Consider the following 19,273-nt stretch of genomic DNA (forward strand, 5'->3'; position numbering starts at 1 on the left):
TAGAGGGATTTTTCTCTTTATATGTTTTCCATTCCTTTCGCAGTCCTGTAGTGTACCAGTCAATGAGGCCAAGGAGCTGTCATGATACAGAGATTTATTCAAGATGCTTTTTCCCCACTGAATTTCTAAAGAGACTTGCATCTAGTGGAATAAAACTTTCTGTAGTGCTAATCTAGGGGAGGTTTGCTTCCTCTAGTTAAACTGAAACAAGTTGAGAATCTTAACTGCTATCAACAGTGTTTTATAAACATTGCTTGGTTATGATGCTTTAGATCATAGGAAATAAACACAGAGAATATTCTATCTGTGACAAACAGTGGATCTTAAAATGTTTCATATCATGAAAAAGATTTAAGATCAGTAACTAATGTGCTCAAGCCTTTAACATCCCATGTTTATTGCTGGGTTTGAAAATAATGAAGTAGCTCTACTGTTTCTTCTAGTACCTCTGTCAAAGTGAGCTCGTAGTTCTTGAAATACCAATGTCGCCAGAGGTACCCAAAGCTCCAGGGGGAGGGAGCTGCTGTATATTAGAGTTTTAAGATACTTGCTGAAGCACAGAATAATTTCTTAGTCTTTTTCATGTTATTGCCTCTCCCCAGATAAAACGGAAATGAGATGCCAAAGTTGTTTACCAGCAATCCACCCCATAAATCTTACACCAAACAACTGATATATTTATAAACAAGCAAGCCAGAGTGCATGTATGTAGCCACATGCATGCACACATGTACGGAGTGAATTTTGATTTAAAACAAGGGAATGATGAGATTATCAGATTAATTACTTGGGCTCATCAAGCACACATCGTGCATGTAACTGTCAAAATATATCCCTGGTGATCTTGCCTGGTTCCCTAAACAGTCAGACACAGACAGGAGCACCCACTAGTCTAAATTTTCTCACTGCTGCAAGCAACCCATGCATATTATTAGCTCTGGCCTCTGTCCTGGAGAAACTAAACAGTGTTGGTGTATGCACAGATTCCTATATACCATAATTACATGAGGAGAAAGGCAATGTAGTGAATCTAAAGCAATGAAGTATATCTGCAAAATTAGACCCCCAGTTCAGAATGGGATTGGGAAGTGCATGTCTGTCAACAAGCCCAGATGAATGCAGTATGGAAATAGGGAAACTAAAAACTGAGGAGGGGGAGAGGTTTATAAATTCTTTTGTGGGTCTGCAGGAAAAAATAAGAGGGGAGGGTTGTTGGGTTTGGTGTTCATTTTTCTCAAAATCATTGCCATGTCATAATTATGAACATTGTACTAAAAGCTTAGATGTTTGCAATGACTGCATATCTAGTTCTTCAGTCATAAAGCCTTTATTGAAAGCCATCTGTAAGGACAACTTGAATACTAATCAGAGGGGAAGGTTGTCTGAGTAGTTCTCTAGTTTGTGACCTTCTGCACGATGTGGTTTTTTTCTTAAAACTCAGGAGACAAATTTCCTAGGAGTAAATTTCCATTTCCTGCATTTTGTGAAGTACTCTGCATTACTTTGATGCTAGACAAATAATATCAAATGTAGCTCACAGCAATATGGAGAATATTAACATCTACAAAGTGAGACTTCTAACTGTTCTTGGTTTTAGGGCAGATTCTGTCCTGGTTTTTGCTATACTCTGATTTTTAGGATAGCTCAGAACACCAAACCCTCAACCCTTGAAAGTTCTCCCGATGCAAAATGTGTCCCAGATACGAAAGCTGAAAAAATTACAGATCCTTAGATTTCTTCTGGCATTTCAAGGAATGTTCAAAGTGCACATCTTTTGAAATAATGCCATAATCTGAATTGCTTCCTGATGTGCTCCCAGTGTATCCATCTGCCTAATTCTGTGAAGAGATGGGAGGGTCCCACTCTCTGTACATTCTGCCTCCAGCGCTGGAGAGGGAGGGAAGGGAATAGAAGAGATGGTTGCTGGAGTTAGCTCTGCGGGGGTGGACAGAGGGTGGGGCTTCGGTTCTTAATTACGATTCATTAAAAATTGAGCTTTACCCTGAGAGACAGAGAGATGTGAAATGTTGAGTCCTTCCTGAGTCCTAAAATAGGGCAGCAAAAACTTGCACACAAAAGCAAAATCTTCGTAGGAGTGAGGTTCAGTTTTTCTCAAAATGTCATGAGCATGGCTGCAGCTGTTGGAAGGCTGAATTTCAGCCAAAGTTTTATAAATGTACAAGCTCTCAGCTGTTTGCCTGGTTGTTCACTCTCCTCAGAAATCTCGCATCTGTTTGATAATGCTGTGATGAAATGAGAGCCTGGGAAAATCACCAGAAGTGCTTGCAGTGCCCTGCTGCACGTGGAAGGGCACTGCAGGCTCTGAGATGTGCTGCATGGAGCGAGATTTCTCAGACCCACAGCCTCAGGATGCACGTGCAGTTGTGTTGGCATGGAAAAATACAGCATGGGTGATCTATTTGTTTTCTGAAGCAATCGTTAGCAGCACTAACGGGCCGTGTTACGATAATTATGTATACAGTACATCAATTTCGGGACCTGTATTTGTTCCTTGGGACATCCCAAGTATTAGGACTAATCAGATATCGATCCAAGTAGCCATGGTGCATGGAACAGATCTGTGGGCTTGTCTGATACCAGCTGAGACTTCATCCAGCCAAAGTGGATGTCCAAAAGTCCTGATCTGCTTCCATACTGGCTTTTGGTGATTCTGTACTCTTCACTTCTAGTAGTCAGTTCAGGTGTGGTGTAGATCTCAGTATTCAAAAGCCACTTCCCTCTGATTTGAACTCTGATGTACCACTAAAACGTGCTGGAATTTTCAGCAATATCCATACCTCGTGTGTACTCAGAGATAAGCCTGCCAGCCTGATGATTAAGTGTGTGGCAAGGTGTGCTGCTGCCTTTGTTTGATGCTGAACTCCAGCAGCTCATCTGCAATGACAAGATGTGCAGAACTGATGTGCTCTGCGTCTTGCTCTGCTATCAAGTTGCCACCTCAAACAAACTCTATATGCAGTGTATGCGCAAGTGGGAAGTTGGATAATAAAGACTCAAGATGTTCATTCTGCCTTTGAAGTCCTTGTCATCTAGTGGGAAGAGAATTAGCTAGCAGAAAGTATCATCTTGCATGTTTGACATTACTAAGGCAGTAGCATAAGAAAATACATAAATCTTCTGAATAACCATGAAGCATACTCAACTGGAGAAAATAGCAAGAAAATAGAGTAGCTGGCAAATGGAGAGATACAAGCTGCCAAAAGGGATGTGAAACATTAATTCCACCATCTCAGGACTGATTTTTTTTTTTTTTTTAAATTATATTTATTTTTAGAGCCACCAGATGCCAACCTTAATGCTTATGCAAACTAGATAGTCTGAAAATTGTTCTAGCTTGTTCTAGCTCATCCAACCTCCAGTGCCCCACAGAGGCTGTTGCAGCAAAAGTGAGATCAGCTTCAAGCAAAGAAATTCTGACTCTCCTTCTCTTAGGTGTGGGTGTATGCCTTTTTTATACATGCCAGTGCCTGTTCAAGGGGGCTGGCATGGGATCTGTTTAAATAACCTTTTCCCTATGCAAAAGATGGCAAATTCAGCCTAACCACAGTTGAAGGCAAAGATTTCCACTTTCTCTGCATGGTAAAGAACTTCTGATTGTGTACTTTCCCCTGCCTTCAAGTTTTCCATACTTTTGCTCAGGTTTAAATTAGGTCCAAACCATCACACATTTTCCACTGCTTCTGAGAACAGCCAGTCTAAATTTACTGTTGGCAAAAACAAATTGAAAACTGAGGCGATGTAAAAATAACTCGTTAAAAGAAATTAAAAAATATGACTCTCAGATTCAAAATTAACTTGTAATTTCAATCTGAATGAGTACTTCCAAACCGGGCTTACCTGTTTGGTTCGATGTTGGGGACTTTTCTCTTTTTAACAAGAAATGTCAGTAATCTTGGTTTTATATCAGTGTAATTGGAGAAGAAGCATTTATACCCCAGTTTAAATCAGATTAAGTGAAACTTTAAACTGATTTGTGAAATGAATGGATAAAATATATAAATAAATATTGGATTATTAATTACATGCCTGCTATTTTTGAACTTCATGCACTCCACTCTTTCATGAGTTATACTTCTTCAGCTTTGAGTTCATTCAAGTTATGTCTCTGCTATGTAAAAGGTAGGCTTATGTAGAGATACTAGATCTTTTTTAGTAATTCTCAATGTTTCTTTCCTGAAGGGGCCTTCAGCTTTACTCTGATTAGGTGTAATCAGGTTTTTGTTGGGTTTGCTTGACATCATGAATTTCCAACATTTGTTTGTTACTTGTCTTTTTTGCTTTCCTTTTCCTGCCTCGTGTTTTTTTGACCCTTTTACGACCTGCTAGCCTATGTCACATACATTTGGTGAAATCATGCTTTATCCCTTCTTTTTTTCTCTCATGCTCTCATTCCACACCCTTTCCTTGTATCCTTGGTTAGAACTTGCACCGACAAAGTGATCTTTACTTAGTAGAACAGTAGGGTAGATTGGACAGGAAATGATCTTTATGTTTTCTTAGGAATGGCTAAGAAGCAAATGTATCTTGATTAGAGCAGGCAGTTGTGTCTTGGCTCTCCTGGTTAAGCACTGAACTTGAACCTTTTTAAACTAGGTGAAATATTTGTCATGAACCACTGTTTGAATTCACCAGTTATTGAAAACCTCACATATTTAAGTGTCTGTGTACATATTTATGTGACCTGGGCCATATTACATGAGAATAACTTAAAAAGCAATCTGACTGGAGAAACCAAGTAAAAAATTTATCAGTCATTGGAAGAGGAGGAAGCAAAATACTGTAAAGAGTATTTCTGCCTGGACTCCTTTCCACAAACCTGAAATGGGATGCTGTTAGAATAACTGATTAGTGATAAGGTTCATCTCCTGTGAACTTCTGACAATGATTACTGAAGCATTTTGAAACTAGCTTATCTGATTTATCAGCTGATTTTTTTTTTTTTTTTTTTCCTTGGTCTTTTCCACCCTTCCAAGAGTAGCAGTTGTGCTTTCCAGAGGATATTACTAGGATTTTTGCTGCTGCTGCCAAAGATCTCCTGGCACAAAATCACTGTCTGAGTCAGCTTTGTAACATGACAAATTCAGAGGCAGCTGCAGCAGTGATAAGTTTGCTGCCTAGTGGGCAGCTTCTGAGTAGACAATAAATCTCTTACTAGTTATAAAATGTCATTAAAAATGGCCTAACACAATAATGATTGTGAAATACTGTACTTATTATTCTGGTTAGCAGGTTGAAAGATGAATCAGTGGTATAAGTTAGAACAGTTATTCAGTTGTATATATCAGCTTTAAAAATTAGAAGCCATGAAAGGAGGGTAATGCAGTTTTCCTGTTATCTTTTCCCACCCAATTGTTAATTGCTCATGTTGCATTCTCATTTCAGTGATCACAACTGTTGCTTGTATATATGTTTCCCTCCAAAGGGGTGGCACTAGAGCAGTGTATATGATGCATTTTCCAGTGGAGAGATTTTATAATGGAATTAGGCTACCATTGGAGGTGCTCAGTGTTGCATTTCCAGAACTGGACTTTTGTTGTTGTTTTGTAGTTCTATTAGGATTATTAGTGCTGCAGTTTGTGTGTTAACTACTGGTTTAATTGGCTTTTTCTTTCCTGTACTAGTATCTTCAGTCAACCAGAGCCTGCAGTCCTACTTTTTATGTCTAATTATGTTCCATTTCTGTGCCCCAGCCTACATTTAATTTGCACAGGAGTGGAAATGAAGCTGTCAGTGACATCTCGCAGTGACTCTCCTCCCCCTTACTTTAGCTATATCAGATGCCAACACTGCTGATTTGTTGAACCTCAAGCTGTTTTGTTTAGCAGTGCAAAGCTGACTGCTTTGCGACCATCTCACTGGTACAGTGAGACACAAAGTGCTTGTGATATTGCCCAAATTTCTCTTGGGTAAAGGTAGGAGATATTTCAGTTTCAATATTATGCTGAATTAATCTGAGTAATGAAACAAGGGTGGAACTTCAGTATGTGAAATTTCAATGTTCTCTGCTAGCTAAGCATTGGTAGATAACCTAGGTTAACATGGATTTGATTCAGGAGTGTGGGAAAGCTAAGGAGTACTTCTGTTTTCTATTTCAAGGCTAGTTTCTTTTAGAGACAGTTTTGTTGCAAGATGAATGCTACAATTGTGCTTAGTCTGTGTTATCTAAAACAATTAATTGCAGACTGGAGAGGACTTGAAGGGCGAGACTGAATGTTAATGCTTCTCAGAGCAAGAAGAAAAGCTGCTGCAGATGTTTCCTTCTCCTTTGCTAATGCAAAAGAGGGTAGAATAGTGAATATCATAAGATGTTGTTACAGTGCAAATTTGTGGATGCTATTTTAACATCGCCTTTATCCTTTTTGACAGTCAAGTAGTGGTGGCTTTGTTCTGTCATGATGTTTTCGTTGTAACTTGAAGCGTGGATGAAGATGGAGGTTTGTGTAGCACTGGAATTTCTGCTGCTAGAAACCCACCCTGCAGACTTTGTGTTTGGTGAGTTTGTGCAGCATTGGAGGGGAAAACAGGCCATTTAATTTATTTGTGCCTCAATTACACAGCTTTTTCAGGTACATAAAATTAGAAGTGTAGTAGTTTTTTCTGCATTGTTTCTTTTGTATGTTTGTTGGTTGTTTTTTTGTAAGCTCTAATTAAAAAGAAATTTAAAGGGTGGAAGGCAAAGCGTAAGACCTACAAAATCTGTTTAGTCGTGAATAAATAGAAAATAAACCTCAGTGTTCTTGAGAACTTTAAAATTCTAGCTAGTCTTAGTTTTCAGGGACATATTTTTTCTTCATGATCTCCAATGAAGTTCAGCAATTGCTGGAATGCTTTTAATCATAGCATTCTCAACTATTTAGTTGAAGGATGAACTGTAAAGGTTGATTCAATTATGTAAAGCCAAAAAACTCACACCAAAACAAGCAGATGAAACTGAAGAAAATCAGAGAGGGAGAATATTTACTGCACAGCACTCTGCTTGCCTGCAGTAATGCTTCAGTCAGTCAAAACTGATGAAGGATGACCAATACAGTGTCCAGAAGTTCCCATAACCCCAAAAAGCTCTGGCAGCTGGATTTGCTGGTGAAATGCAGCTCAGAGTGCCATTGTCTCAGCCCACAGGTGCCTGGCAGTGCAATGTGAGTTCTGTGGCTGATGGTAACCAGGGCTCTGTGGCACCCAGCACTGGTTTGGCTTTGATGTGTGTGTGAGATGCTATGGGCTCTATGTATGCAACAAGGACGGAATTATTAGGAAAGGAGTAGATGGTAGGGTGTTAGATTTTTTTTTTTTTTTTTTTTAAGTCACTGAATAAATGCAGATGCTAAGTTTTGAATGCTTTGTGTGCTTCTGGTGCTCAGGTCTCAGAAGGAGTTAGCAGAACTTGAAAACCATGGAGAGGAATGACAATAACTTATTCATTTACTAGCTTGTCACCGTTAAAAGATTGAATTATATGTACTCTCTTGGTGGTTGTGGAAGGATATAGCTGCTGTAGAGATTATTAAGTGTGGAAGGCAAATAGGTTAGACTTCCTTTTGGTGGCTAGCTTTTGTGCCAATTAAGTTTCTCATGCTTCATAATCTTCTCGGTAGCATTATCAAAAAGAGCTGTGTGCATGTTTCCCTTACCTGCCAGCCAGCTGTGTGCTAAACCACCTCCACTATAGGAAGAAAAAATACATTAACTTTTAATTTCACATTAAAACTAATGAATTTTAAATGCACTGCAATGGGACATACAGGTTTTAACTAATAATTACATCTCTTGGAGCTCAATAATCAAGCACTTAGTTGATAACATATGAGACCCTATGATAGTTCACTCAGGGCAAGTATGGTGACAGGTTATACAGTTAGAACTGTAGAGCACATTGCATGTAGGAGCATTTAGCTGCTTCCACATGCAACTTTACAGTGTTGTGCTTGTGGAGACTGAAGTGAAAAACAGGAGAACAGAACATTGCTTGTAGTGGTGATGGTCCCAAGAGAAACTTCAAATTGCATTATACTCTGGCTTTATGAAAGCATCTTTGCTTATAGTTCCAAACTCCATGCCTTCTCTTCCTTTTGCTCCTTTGTTTACAGTTAGCAAGACTATATATACTGGTTTATTGCACTAAGGCTATGTATTCTTTAATAATAAGCAGCCAGCAAAGAAATTTCAACTTTTTAAACTTACTTTGTGCTAATGTAACTGTCTCTGTTGCAGGGAATTTAGCAGAAAAATCTTATTTCACTTAATAGGCAATGACTTAGATTTGTGTGACAGAGTCATAATTTTGTGTTAAAGATCAAAGGGGGATGCAACTAAATTTGACTTGAATGCGAGTCAAAGGCCAAGGATTCATGAAATAGAAAAGGATCATATTCATATTATTCTGGGAAATATTGCAGTATGCTTGTATAGATGGTAGCATATTAGATATACCTTTGATATCTCTGGTCAAACTCAGCCCTAACTTGGGCTTTGTTGGCTGCACTCTGATTTCTGAAGCTGTAGTAGCCCATGGAGAGCCTCATTACCCAGCTCTTCTTTCCCACAGTTCCCTGCCTCTTGGCTGTGCTGAAGCAGTGTGTGAATTAAAAAGCTATATGTGATTTACCTAACTACTAGCATTAGAAAATGCTGGCCAATAAAGCTGAGCAGTTTGTTGTCATGTGCTGGTGGTAAAGACAAGGGGGATTTGCATTGTGTGAATTTCTGACAGTGACGTGTCAAAAACAGATGGAAAATAGTTCTTCTTACCTGGGAAAGTAAGAGAAATCCTGTGATGGAAGCCAAACACAACAGAGAAGTGCAGAATGAGAGAACTGTTACAAAGACACTTTACCTTCTCATGCCTATCCCCTTTCTGTTCTGGAAGACCAAATTAAAGGAAAGTAAGTGAGGAAATGAGATGTAAAAGATAAAGCCTAATTTAGAATATATGTGTTTCTTTATGAAAAGAAATGTGGAGAGTAATGTTAATGTTTCATAGCCTGACTTTGCATGTCCACACAACAAGGATGTCAGAATTATAAACGAAGTAATGAATAAATTTGAGATTGCATGACTTGGAAATATGCATAAGGTGAGAGTTAAAATAGCTTTTCTTATTTCCCTTGTTTCTATTCAATGTATTGTTTGACCTATTTCAATTCCTTGGAGGAAGAGCATCACTGCCAGTCAAACAACCTACTCACAGCTTCCTGATAATTAGTATTTTTACATTAAAATGTTAAGTGTTTCCCCATATAATGGGAACAATTCTTTTATTCCATTAGGTATCTATCACTAGGCCTACAGTACCTTGACAGTGACTATTAGAAGTGATTTATTAAATGTTGATAAGACAGTGCTGGGTAGTTCCTGTACAACTTTAGGAAAATGGTAAATGATCCAGAAGAACTATAAACCTTAGAACATGGATCAGGTAACCCAGCCTTGCCAGCACTGTTAGTCACCATTTCCTCTGCTCTCTGTAGCAATAGGCCTGTGCTTTCCCTTTGCTGCTATTTACTATAAACATTTATAAAGTCATACAGTACTCTGTTTCCAGAAGAACTTGCCCATGCCATAGTGTGTCTAAAAATGTGCAAATACAGATTATGACAGATCTGTGATTGAAGAAGTGATGCTGCTCAGTGAGGACACTTGCCAGCTACCATTAGCATTGAGGCTTTCTGTATCAATTTTAGCATTTCTTTCTTTAGCAATAGCTGGGCAAGCTAAAGCTCCTCTGTGTTCTAAAGAGAAATATTTGCCTTCAAGATCTAAGGTTTCTATCATTACCTTACTCTCCTCTGGTCCTTGCATCTAAACTCCCACCCCCAGATGATGTTTCACAGGGAGGAGAAAGAAGACAGCTGTGATCTAAGAAAGAAAAAGATTTGGAGGACTTTTAATTGGCTTTTTCTTTTACTACATGTAATAATAATAATTGTAACATCACTTTTATACTCATGTTGTAGCAAAATTGAATTATTTAGGTAATTTAATAGATTTTATTTTCTTGTAGCTTATTCATCTTTATTTGAGTCACTAGGTTTTGTGTGAGGTGGGGTTTTTTAATTTAGTTCAGAGTGCTGGTGATTGCAGACATCAGAGGTATGTGCTACATTTGCTTTCTTCTAGCATCTTTTAACCTACCCCAAATTGTTCTGGTTTTGGGTGTCCCCCCCAGCTTTTGCTTGCACTCCTTGAAGTTTATATTTTATTTGATTTTTTAAAAATTAATTTGCTATTTTGCTTTTGTGCTGCAAAGTCACTTAATTTCACAGTATCTCAGTTCTTCTATCTATTGGAGATTATTTCCTACAGCTATTTTCACACTCCCGAAAGGGTGTCTGTTTTTGGTGCAGTGGAGCCGTTCGGTCTCAAGGGCTTTTTGTGTCCCCAGAGTTGTCAATATGCTGAGATGGGGGTGACTGCAGGGGCCAAAGTGCAGAAAAACCCTGGTGTGGGTGATGGATCCACTTCTGGCACAATCTCTAGTATGCTGCTCTTTCACTGATTTCCTCTATTACTTTCTTTGAGATCAATTAATAAGTCCAGCTGAAGGATAACTGAATAGTTGTCTGATTGACAAAAGCACTCTGTGCCCAGAGAGCCCATCAGAGCTGTCATAACTCCGTTTCAGAGTAACTCTTCACTTTGAATGCTAAAACCTTTTAGAGTCTTAGTCACTCCTGTTTCTCTGGCTCCCAGACGCTGAACTTCTGAAAGACCCTGGACTTTTGTGTCTCACAGGGCTCTCTCCTGAGTCATTTTCCATTTGTTCAGCTTTTACTGGCTTCAGTTTGAGCAGCACAGGAGAATGTAGGCTCTGATGTGCAATTCTGCACATATAGAGATGAATTTCAGTGGTGTTTAGGGTTCAGTATTTAAGTTCTGACAGATGTGATCAGATAATACAATTCAGAGCCATACTGGCATTATTTCTTTTTCTGCTTTTGAGTTTGTTGTGAGAGAGCATTGGGTGGGCATATTTTTGTAAGTCATGAAAGTAAACGGATGATTTTATATGTAAGAGTTTTTTGCATCAAGCAAATAACACATGATATTCGCTCAATGCACTTGTAACTTGAAAATCCTTCCATATGTTTTTCAACATATGTCTTAGTACTTGTACATTGTGATTTCAAACTGCTAAAACATTTAGTAAATATGAACAACAAGGTCACACTTAAAGAATTAATTTAGGAGTTGCTGACAAGGGAACATGTGTGATTTTTGGAGACATGACTGTGTGTAATTTCTTCTGGAGCTCGAGCTGTGTTTTCTCTGCAGTTGTGCATGTGATGCTGTGCTCTTGTGCTATGGAAGAAAAGCAGTCTGTTTGAGGATGTGCTGGTTTGTACTGACAGGGAAATGTTTCACAGGAATGTGCTGCTTGACTTAATGTCACATGAGCTTTCTTATGTAATCGTCAGAATTAAATGCAAATCAAAGACTTTGGGGCTGTCTCTCACTGGTAACAATTCCAGCTGCCTGCCCCCAATCTCACTGGGGAACCAGTTTGTGGAAATGACAGTGTTTTGATGCTTTGTCAGTTTGTTGCTAAATTATACTGATTCTTCATTTGAATCTGAAGGATAATAGTGCTAGACTCCAAGGAGTCCCATATCTGTAGCACAGCTTTGTATCATGATGCAATCAAAGGTTCTAAAGTGCTATTGGATTGAATAAAATTTTATCTGGCACAAAATGCTAAGGGTAGCTTCTTGAATAATTGGCATCCAGAACTCTATTGCTTGTTTATATAAAACTGTCTCTCTGAATGCAAAAAAACCCCTTTTTCTATTTTTAATTAAACTTTTGGCTTTAATAATACATAAACATATTCAAAAAGTTTAAGTAAGTTTAGAACAAGAAGCCTGTTACTGTTTTGCATTAAAAATGGCTGTGTCCAGAAGGTTTTCTTAGCAAATACCAACAGCTTACCATCAGCTATGGCTCAGTCATGAAAAAACACTAAATATTTAGGTTTTCCCTTCCCTCTCCCTTAGTGAACATCTTGCTAGGACTTGGTATTTTCTTGCCCTGCCCACCTTTGGTTTGCCAGGGGACAGGGAAAAGGACTCTCTCTTCTCAGAAAGAAGGTGCTCTTTTCCAAAGGGAGAGAATCCTAGTGGGCAGAGGGTCTGATCTCCCTTCTTTGTCATTGTCCTGGGCTTGATGAGCATTTTGCATGTAAATAGCCCTCTCTTTGTACCTTTTGTCATCAGTATAGTTGCTGTTACTGCTCTCCTTCCCTGCTCATTGTTGTTTCCAGTAAATTGCTCTTATCTCGACCTGTGATCTTTACCTTTTGGGTTTCTAACTAGAGAAGGAAAAAGGAAAGCACTCTAAGCTGGGAAATACCATTTCTATACCATGACACTTGTAAAAGCGCAGGAACCAAAATATTAGGTTCTGTGGTTTTTTTAGGGTTCAGTAAGTGAACAAACAAAATCATATATGAACTATTCAGTATGTAAGTTTCATTTTTTGTGCAAGCCTCTTTCTAATAGGGCATAATTCTGAAATATCAGGAGAGAAGCATGAGATGACCCTATAGGAATTCCAGGAACCCTGGTTATACTCTGAATCATTGTACATATTTTGCCACTGGCTTCTTGAACACAAAACTCCCTATATGCTACTAAATGACCTTTTATGCTGCCTTCTTCATAGAATGAAGTGATACAAGACTACCTTGTAAAAAATGTTGGGGTTTTTTGAGAAGGTTTTTTTTGTGTGTTTTTTTTGATAACTGGAGTTGTATTATCAGAGGAAATTGAGTTGCTTGTATCTGGCTTTTTTGGCAGGACATTTAGAAAGGGGATCAGGGATTTAAAATAAGTATCTTGCTTTTTTTGGTGTCTCAGTAAGTAATGGTTCTCTGGGAAATGATCAGTTTTAAATGGATAAAAAGATAAAGGAAAAGCCAGTTTGCATGTTGATACTGAATCTGCAAAGCTGGTAATACCCAGTGGTAGTCAAAATATGCAGCATTTTTAAAAAGCCTTTCGGTGTGCAAGCTGTGGCATTAAAATGAACTCAGTCTTAATATTCCTTGGTGGTGAAGCACCAAGCATTTGCCTTACCTGTGTTAATAACTCTGCAGCTGCAGAGTTTGCATGTCTGTCTATCAGTGAAGTCAGAAAAGTTACACAAGGTCTTTCCATCTCTTGTTGTCCTGGCTCACTTTTCTCCCTCCAGCAGCTAATGTTGTCTGTCTGGAGCAAATGTTTGCAGTGAGGGCCATGCAGTGTGGGTATCACCAAAAGCTGCCATAGCAAACTTGCTTTGTTGGAGATGTGAGCAGTGAAATCTGTTCCTGAAGCTGGAATGCTGCAGGACAGATGTGATGGATGGGAATGGCTGCTGCTGCAATCTGTGCAGAAACAGCTGCCATGGATGCTGATGTTTGCAGGATGTTTTAAATCTTGCATTCTTTCTTTTCCTGCATGTCCCCTTGGTTTATCAACAGCAGGGCACAGGATTGGAAACAATGGAAGTGGGACCTTTGAAGGAGCAAATAGCATTTCTGGTAACCACAGCATGCCATGAAGATCACTAGAAAAACAAGCTATAATGAGCCATCCTGTACTGCTGTAAATAAGATTAAATATATTAGTGAGACAAGAATACAAATTCCCCAACACTTTTTAGACTGTTTTAGACCTAAACAAAATAATATCTGTAAACTTCCTACTGATTTTTTCAACAATCCCAAAGACTGAATTTTTTTTTTTAAATCAACTCTATGCTTATAAATAGATCTTGAAGCCTTCCTTTGAAATGTGAACTGAATTCTTGTTTATTTGAATAAACAGTGGTAACTGAGGGTTGGGAATGATATATTCAGTTTTGAAGTATGGGGATCATGTGTAAACCTTTGCTGATACAGTAAGGCAAGAAAAGTAAGAACAGGAATGCCTAGAATTTTATTTCAACTCACTTGGAAAGACTCCAGCAGAAATCAATATCCCCTGCTGCTTTTGCATGAAACACCTGGACGCATGGCAATTAAAAAAAAAATGAAAAGAATACCTTAAGGGATATGCACTGAATTCAGGGACATCTGAATGCTTAACAGAAATTCCCTTATGTTGCCTATAAACATTTGGGACTGTTACCATATTAGAGACTAAAAATTAATTAAAAAGCTATGCTATTCAGTTTTTGAATGCCTAGGCTTTATCAATTCATTCAAAAATTATAAAAAAGTCAAACATCACAATATAATGCTGTTTATTTACCAGGCTTCTGAAGCTAAGACGGACAATTCCACCACAGAAAAGTCAATTCAGTATTTGTTTAGGAGTTAAAAAAACCAAGAGAAAATAGGATTTATTATTTATTAGAAAAAGAACTGGGAAGACTCTATATTCTTTACAGTGTTTTCTGTTTTGTATTTTCTGCAGTTATGTTTAGAACAAGTTTTTAGGTTTTGTTTTTATCAATATTTAATGAAGCTGTAAGAGTTTGTTTCATTGTGAATGCAACATAAAATAACGGTAGGATTGTAACTCTATGAAACTCACGTACAGGATATGTGAGTTATCTCCAGCAGAAAGTACCAAGCAGCTCTAGGAATAGCTGGGATATCAATTAGGAGCACAGCTTTGGAATGTTGGTGAGTTTGGAGCACAGACATCTGAGCTCTGCAGCCCCGAGATCTCTGCACAGGTCAGCTCTGCTTCGTGTCCATATGCATCAGCCTGCTTAGACTTGTGCAAATATTTCCAAAATGCAACAGGCTGTATTTGAAAAGTGACTTTTAATGAGACTAATTCTTTTAAACAAAAGAAGTTACAAATTCTTGACTACTTTTCAACATCAGGAGCACAGTTCAAGGCTGCCATAAGGAGCTGCCAGCATCATTACCTACAACTGTTGTACTTAATTTGAAAGATGAGGGACAGAACCCAAAACACAAAAGCAAAGCTTGAGATTGTGTCCAAGTGGAGAAAATTAAGTATTGCAACTTATGCGTATTTATAAATAAAACACAAGGGTTGATTAATATTAGGCAGAGGAATAATTAAAACAGAGCAAAAGTTCTGAAGACTATATTTAACCTAAAACTCTAAAATGCTGACCTTGACAAGGTATTCTTGATTTAATTATGGCAGGAGTGTCCTGCGCTTCAAAGGGTGTGCTCTGAGGATTCCTTGCATCACGTCAGCACCATGGATAGTTCCTAGCTCCCCTTTTTGCTCCTGTCGTTTGGGAGCAGCTTGGGTTCCTTTGGTCTGTGTGTCCCAGCTGCCTTCACAAGGCATTGCACAGATTGTTCAGAGCAGACTCACAAACACAACTGTTCTGTTCTCTAAAGCTGCATCAAGCTGAGCTTCTGCTCATCAAACAGTTTTACTTACCTTTCGTAATTATCAGAAGTGCTTCCAAAAAACATTACTTTCAGTTTTCTGTATTTAAAAGGGGTAGCAATATAACTGATTACTCAGGTTTATATTTATTTTTTGCCTAATCAAGTTTTAAATGGTCATTTCAATGCTCCTGGGTAAAACTGACCTTAAAAAGCATCTGGGCTATCTTTTTTCTCTGTGAGGATATTTTTTACACGTAAAAGCTCATCATTCTTGAAATGCCAACAGCGAGATGCCAGTCACTGTCTGCATCTACAAACATCTTATATTGTCTCCAAAATTCAACTTGATGCATTGGTTCAGTTCAGGGTTTGCTTGCAATCATTAAAAACAGCTTCTACTTGGCCTTCAGCGTTTTTGTAAGTGCTGCTACTGGGGGCAATGGCATGGCCTTTTGTTCTGCATCTGTGAAAACATTTGAGGAAAGAATGTTAGTTTATTCAGTTGTTTTGTTTTTTGGGTTTTTTTTCCTATCCACTGAAAACACTGAACTATAATATTTTCTCTCTGGAGAAGAAAAAAAAAAAGTTGTTGCATACAAAGAATAGGGTGTAGATTTTCTTGTTATTTTCAAATCTATTTTATTAATATTCTGTTACTTAGTCTGCATATAAGGAAACTCTGAGCACTGTTTTATTTAAAATATACTGAGTACAAAAATTATTTTGAAAGATTTTTGGGATTTTCTGAATTTCTTGAAGAACTGTAGTTATAGGTGTCTTTTTGTTTTCAGCTTTGGTGTTATCTTGGTGGATATTTACTTTGTATTGAGTTATGAGCAAAGAGCAACATGTGTTTGTTTAGCTTTGAGTTTGCAAGGTTCTCTGTCTGTTGAGCACAGCTTCATTCCTTTGACAGCAGGCAACTTAATATTTTGTGATAGGCTGTATGGTATACAATGAAATGTTCTCTTACTACTTCAATATCTATCAGATCCTGCAAAGTAATAAGGAATTTAAACTTCTTGAATTAAGATTGAACCATGGCTCTGTGGAAATCATAATCTACTTTGAAAATCACACTTCGTTAGGCAAAACCTTGTCTCAGTGAAGAAAAGTAAAATAGGTGTCAGTCAGGCATCTTCCTCTGAAAATTTCACTTTATTGTTGATTAATCCAACTGGATTGGAAAGGTTAAACAGATTTCTTAGAAGACAGGAATGATAGCTCACCCTGACACACTGTCAGCCTATTCCAAATCTAATTATCTAACTAAATATTCCAAAGGTATGGCCAACAGTTCAAGCTGGAATCAAGCCCTTTAGCTGTGTTTTGGGGGTGTTCAGGTGGACCTCTAGACACCTACAGATGATGTATCGATGGAGTTGAAGTGACACAATCACTGGTACATTGCTTGTGTTTAAGTTTTAGGCTGTTTTTCTGACTAGTGAATAAAATCAGCATTGACCTTGGGTATTTGGCTTTTTTCCTCTTTCCTGTTAGTGGGTTTTATTTGGGTTTATTAGAGTGACACTATATTAGCTGCTTTTATGAAAATTTTTGTATCTCATTTCAAACCATATTTTGTTGTGTTAATATGAAAATATCATTCTGGTTAAAGGATACAAAGTAGGTGCCTTTGTATTTCAGAAGGGAAACTGGAAGTGGTTGAGATTATACTCCAGCTTTGCTGCAGTCTGGTTTGTTTTTCTGCAGGTATTTCCTGTGCATCATTTAAGAAACCTGGTTGCACATAAAATACTGCAGTCACACGGAGGATTGCAGCCCTGCGCTTCTCATTTCTTTTAGTCCGTGTTTAAAGTTGCTGAGACCAGTAATACCAAATTTATTTAACATGTCCTGTAAGAATATCCAATCTTTATCCTTACAGCATTTCTTTCCTTGTTTTTTCTCCACAGATACCACAACGTATTCCACGGAGCGATCAGAGCACTTTAAGCCATGCAAAGACAAGGACCTTGCATATTGTCTCAACGAAGGGGAATGCTTTGTGATCGAAACCCTAACGGGATCACACAAGCACTGCCGGTAAGTCACCTGCCAAGGGGCTCCAAAATAGCCTTCTGTCTGAGGGAGGAAGCACTAGAAAAAAAAATCAACATTGAGGTCTGGAATGTTGAGAAGCAATGGAATTTGTCTCCAATCCGACTGCCAATGGGTTTTTTTATTAGCCTGTAATAATTATAGATAGAAATATATAAGTAAGAGAAGCAACATTTTGATCTTTTCATAGATAAGAAAAATCTTCAGTATTCTATTTTCTAATCATACAAACATGTAAGGATTAATGTTTCATTTTGTTGGGATTTTTACATATAGAAGTCCTATGTTCCCCTACATACTGGAAGGATTTCTTTATTTTGGGTTCTTCAAGTAGAGTATTAGACAACAGCTGTATGTACTGTGAATTGAGAAAGAGGAAGGGCTAGTCCTTTATGAATTAGGGTTTCTTATCTTTTATTACTGAAGGATAAAACGGACTGTTGTAGACCTCTTGACCTGCTCTGTAGCTGTTGTACCTTTTTGTACTCCTGAACTTCTGCTACCATGCAAGGCCATTTTGAATGTATTGAAAAGAGTATCAGAAAAGAAAACCAGATCACTCAATATAATTATAGTTATTTTATGTATATATATAGTTTTAGTGGCCAGCAAAAAGGAGTGATTCATAGAAGGAATACTGCAACATCTTCCTAAAGATGAGAATTTTAACACTCATACCTACCGGACCCCCAATCATTTAAGCAATCTTTTAAACAGCAGTAGAGGTTTTCATTTTGGATGCTTGTGATATAATTTTCTCCTAAGATACTGTGTATGGCATACAGAAGGTGTATCCAAGACACTCATATGCCCAAGTTCTGACCTGAACATAAATGTATGGATAACTAACATCAGTAATAAAAATTGTTGGGGACAGAAGGTTTCCTGAAGGATTTGGGACCTGAGCTGCTAAATCCCACTAAAAGTAGGAAAAAGAAGTGACAGAATCATGTGTGCCTGGCTTGAAAATGGAAATTTATGAATTAAAAGATTGATTAAATTCTGCTTATCATAAAAAGAATATTTTTGAGATTTTCATTTTTCCCATTCAGTTACATATGGTTCAGTGATCATTCATTTCCCTTTTTTATGTTTTTGTATGGCATGCTTAAATTAAATATTATGAGTCATTTATTGTGGAAAAATGATGTCTTTTTCTACTTCCATCATAATACTTCAGAAGGTTTTTTTTTCTGAAAGCAGGTGTTATTTTCAGTCTTTCTTAGAAATGCCATGAGCTGTTAAGGGAATTATATCACTCAAATATTTAAGCATTTTTCATTGTCAGAATATTCAAACTGAACAAAAATAAAATAGCAGAAAAAATGGATATATATGAGAATTTTTAATTCTGCTGGTAAATTTAGCAGCTAATTTCTTTAAACAGAGCAGTTTTGTAAACTGCATGGATTACATGTAAGAAAATTTGCAGGAGGTATCTCATGAGCTGCTTTTTTTTTGTTGTTGTTGTTTGTCTGGTTTTGTTTGTTGGGTTTTTTTGGGGGAGGTTGTTTGTTTGGCTGGGTTTTGTTGTTGTTTTTGGTTGGTTGGTTTGACACTCAGGGTCTTTCCTATCTTCTGCCATTGCCAAATTCTCATTTATTTCCTGTGATTCTGATAGTTCAGTCTGCCTAATGGTTAGAATCCTTTCCATCCAAGCTTTTCCTTTTTAACTCCAGAAGACAGAATGTTGACTTTTCATTCTTTCCAGCCGAGTGACATTTTTTTCAGCACCTGCCTTGTGTTATCCTTGCAGGGGGAAGTCCCAGAGGCTTTGTGAGTCTGTTGGCTCCTGTGTGTATGAGGTTTCTGTCACTTGCACAAGTTTCAGGCACATCTCTGGGAATTAAACATATGCTTGTTTATGGTGGGCACTTGAACAGTGCAACACCA

At 37.9% G+C, this 19,273-nt stretch overlaps 1 protein-coding gene across 3 annotated transcripts in view; it reads left to right on the forward strand.

The window, feature by feature from the left end:
• The window catches only part of NRG3 (neuregulin 3), a 341,403-nt gene that overhangs the window by 125,641 nt on the left and 196,489 nt on the right, over window positions 1-19,273 (forward strand). For all 3 annotated transcript variants that reach the window (XM_085064086.1, XM_085064085.1, XM_085064087.1), the window contains exon 2: window positions 17,236-17,365. In XM_085064086.1, coding sequence (XP_084920212.1) covers window positions 17,236-17,365 — 130 coding nt within the window. The remainder of the gene's footprint in view (window positions 1-17,235; window positions 17,366-19,273) is intronic.

The sequence above is a fragment of the Lichenostomus cassidix genome, chromosome 6 (assembly GCF_008360975.1).
Source record: "Lichenostomus cassidix isolate B80296 chromosome 6, HeHo_3.0, whole genome shotgun sequence".
In the NCBI taxonomy this organism is placed as follows: domain Eukaryota; kingdom Metazoa; phylum Chordata; class Aves; order Passeriformes; family Meliphagidae; genus Lichenostomus; species Lichenostomus cassidix.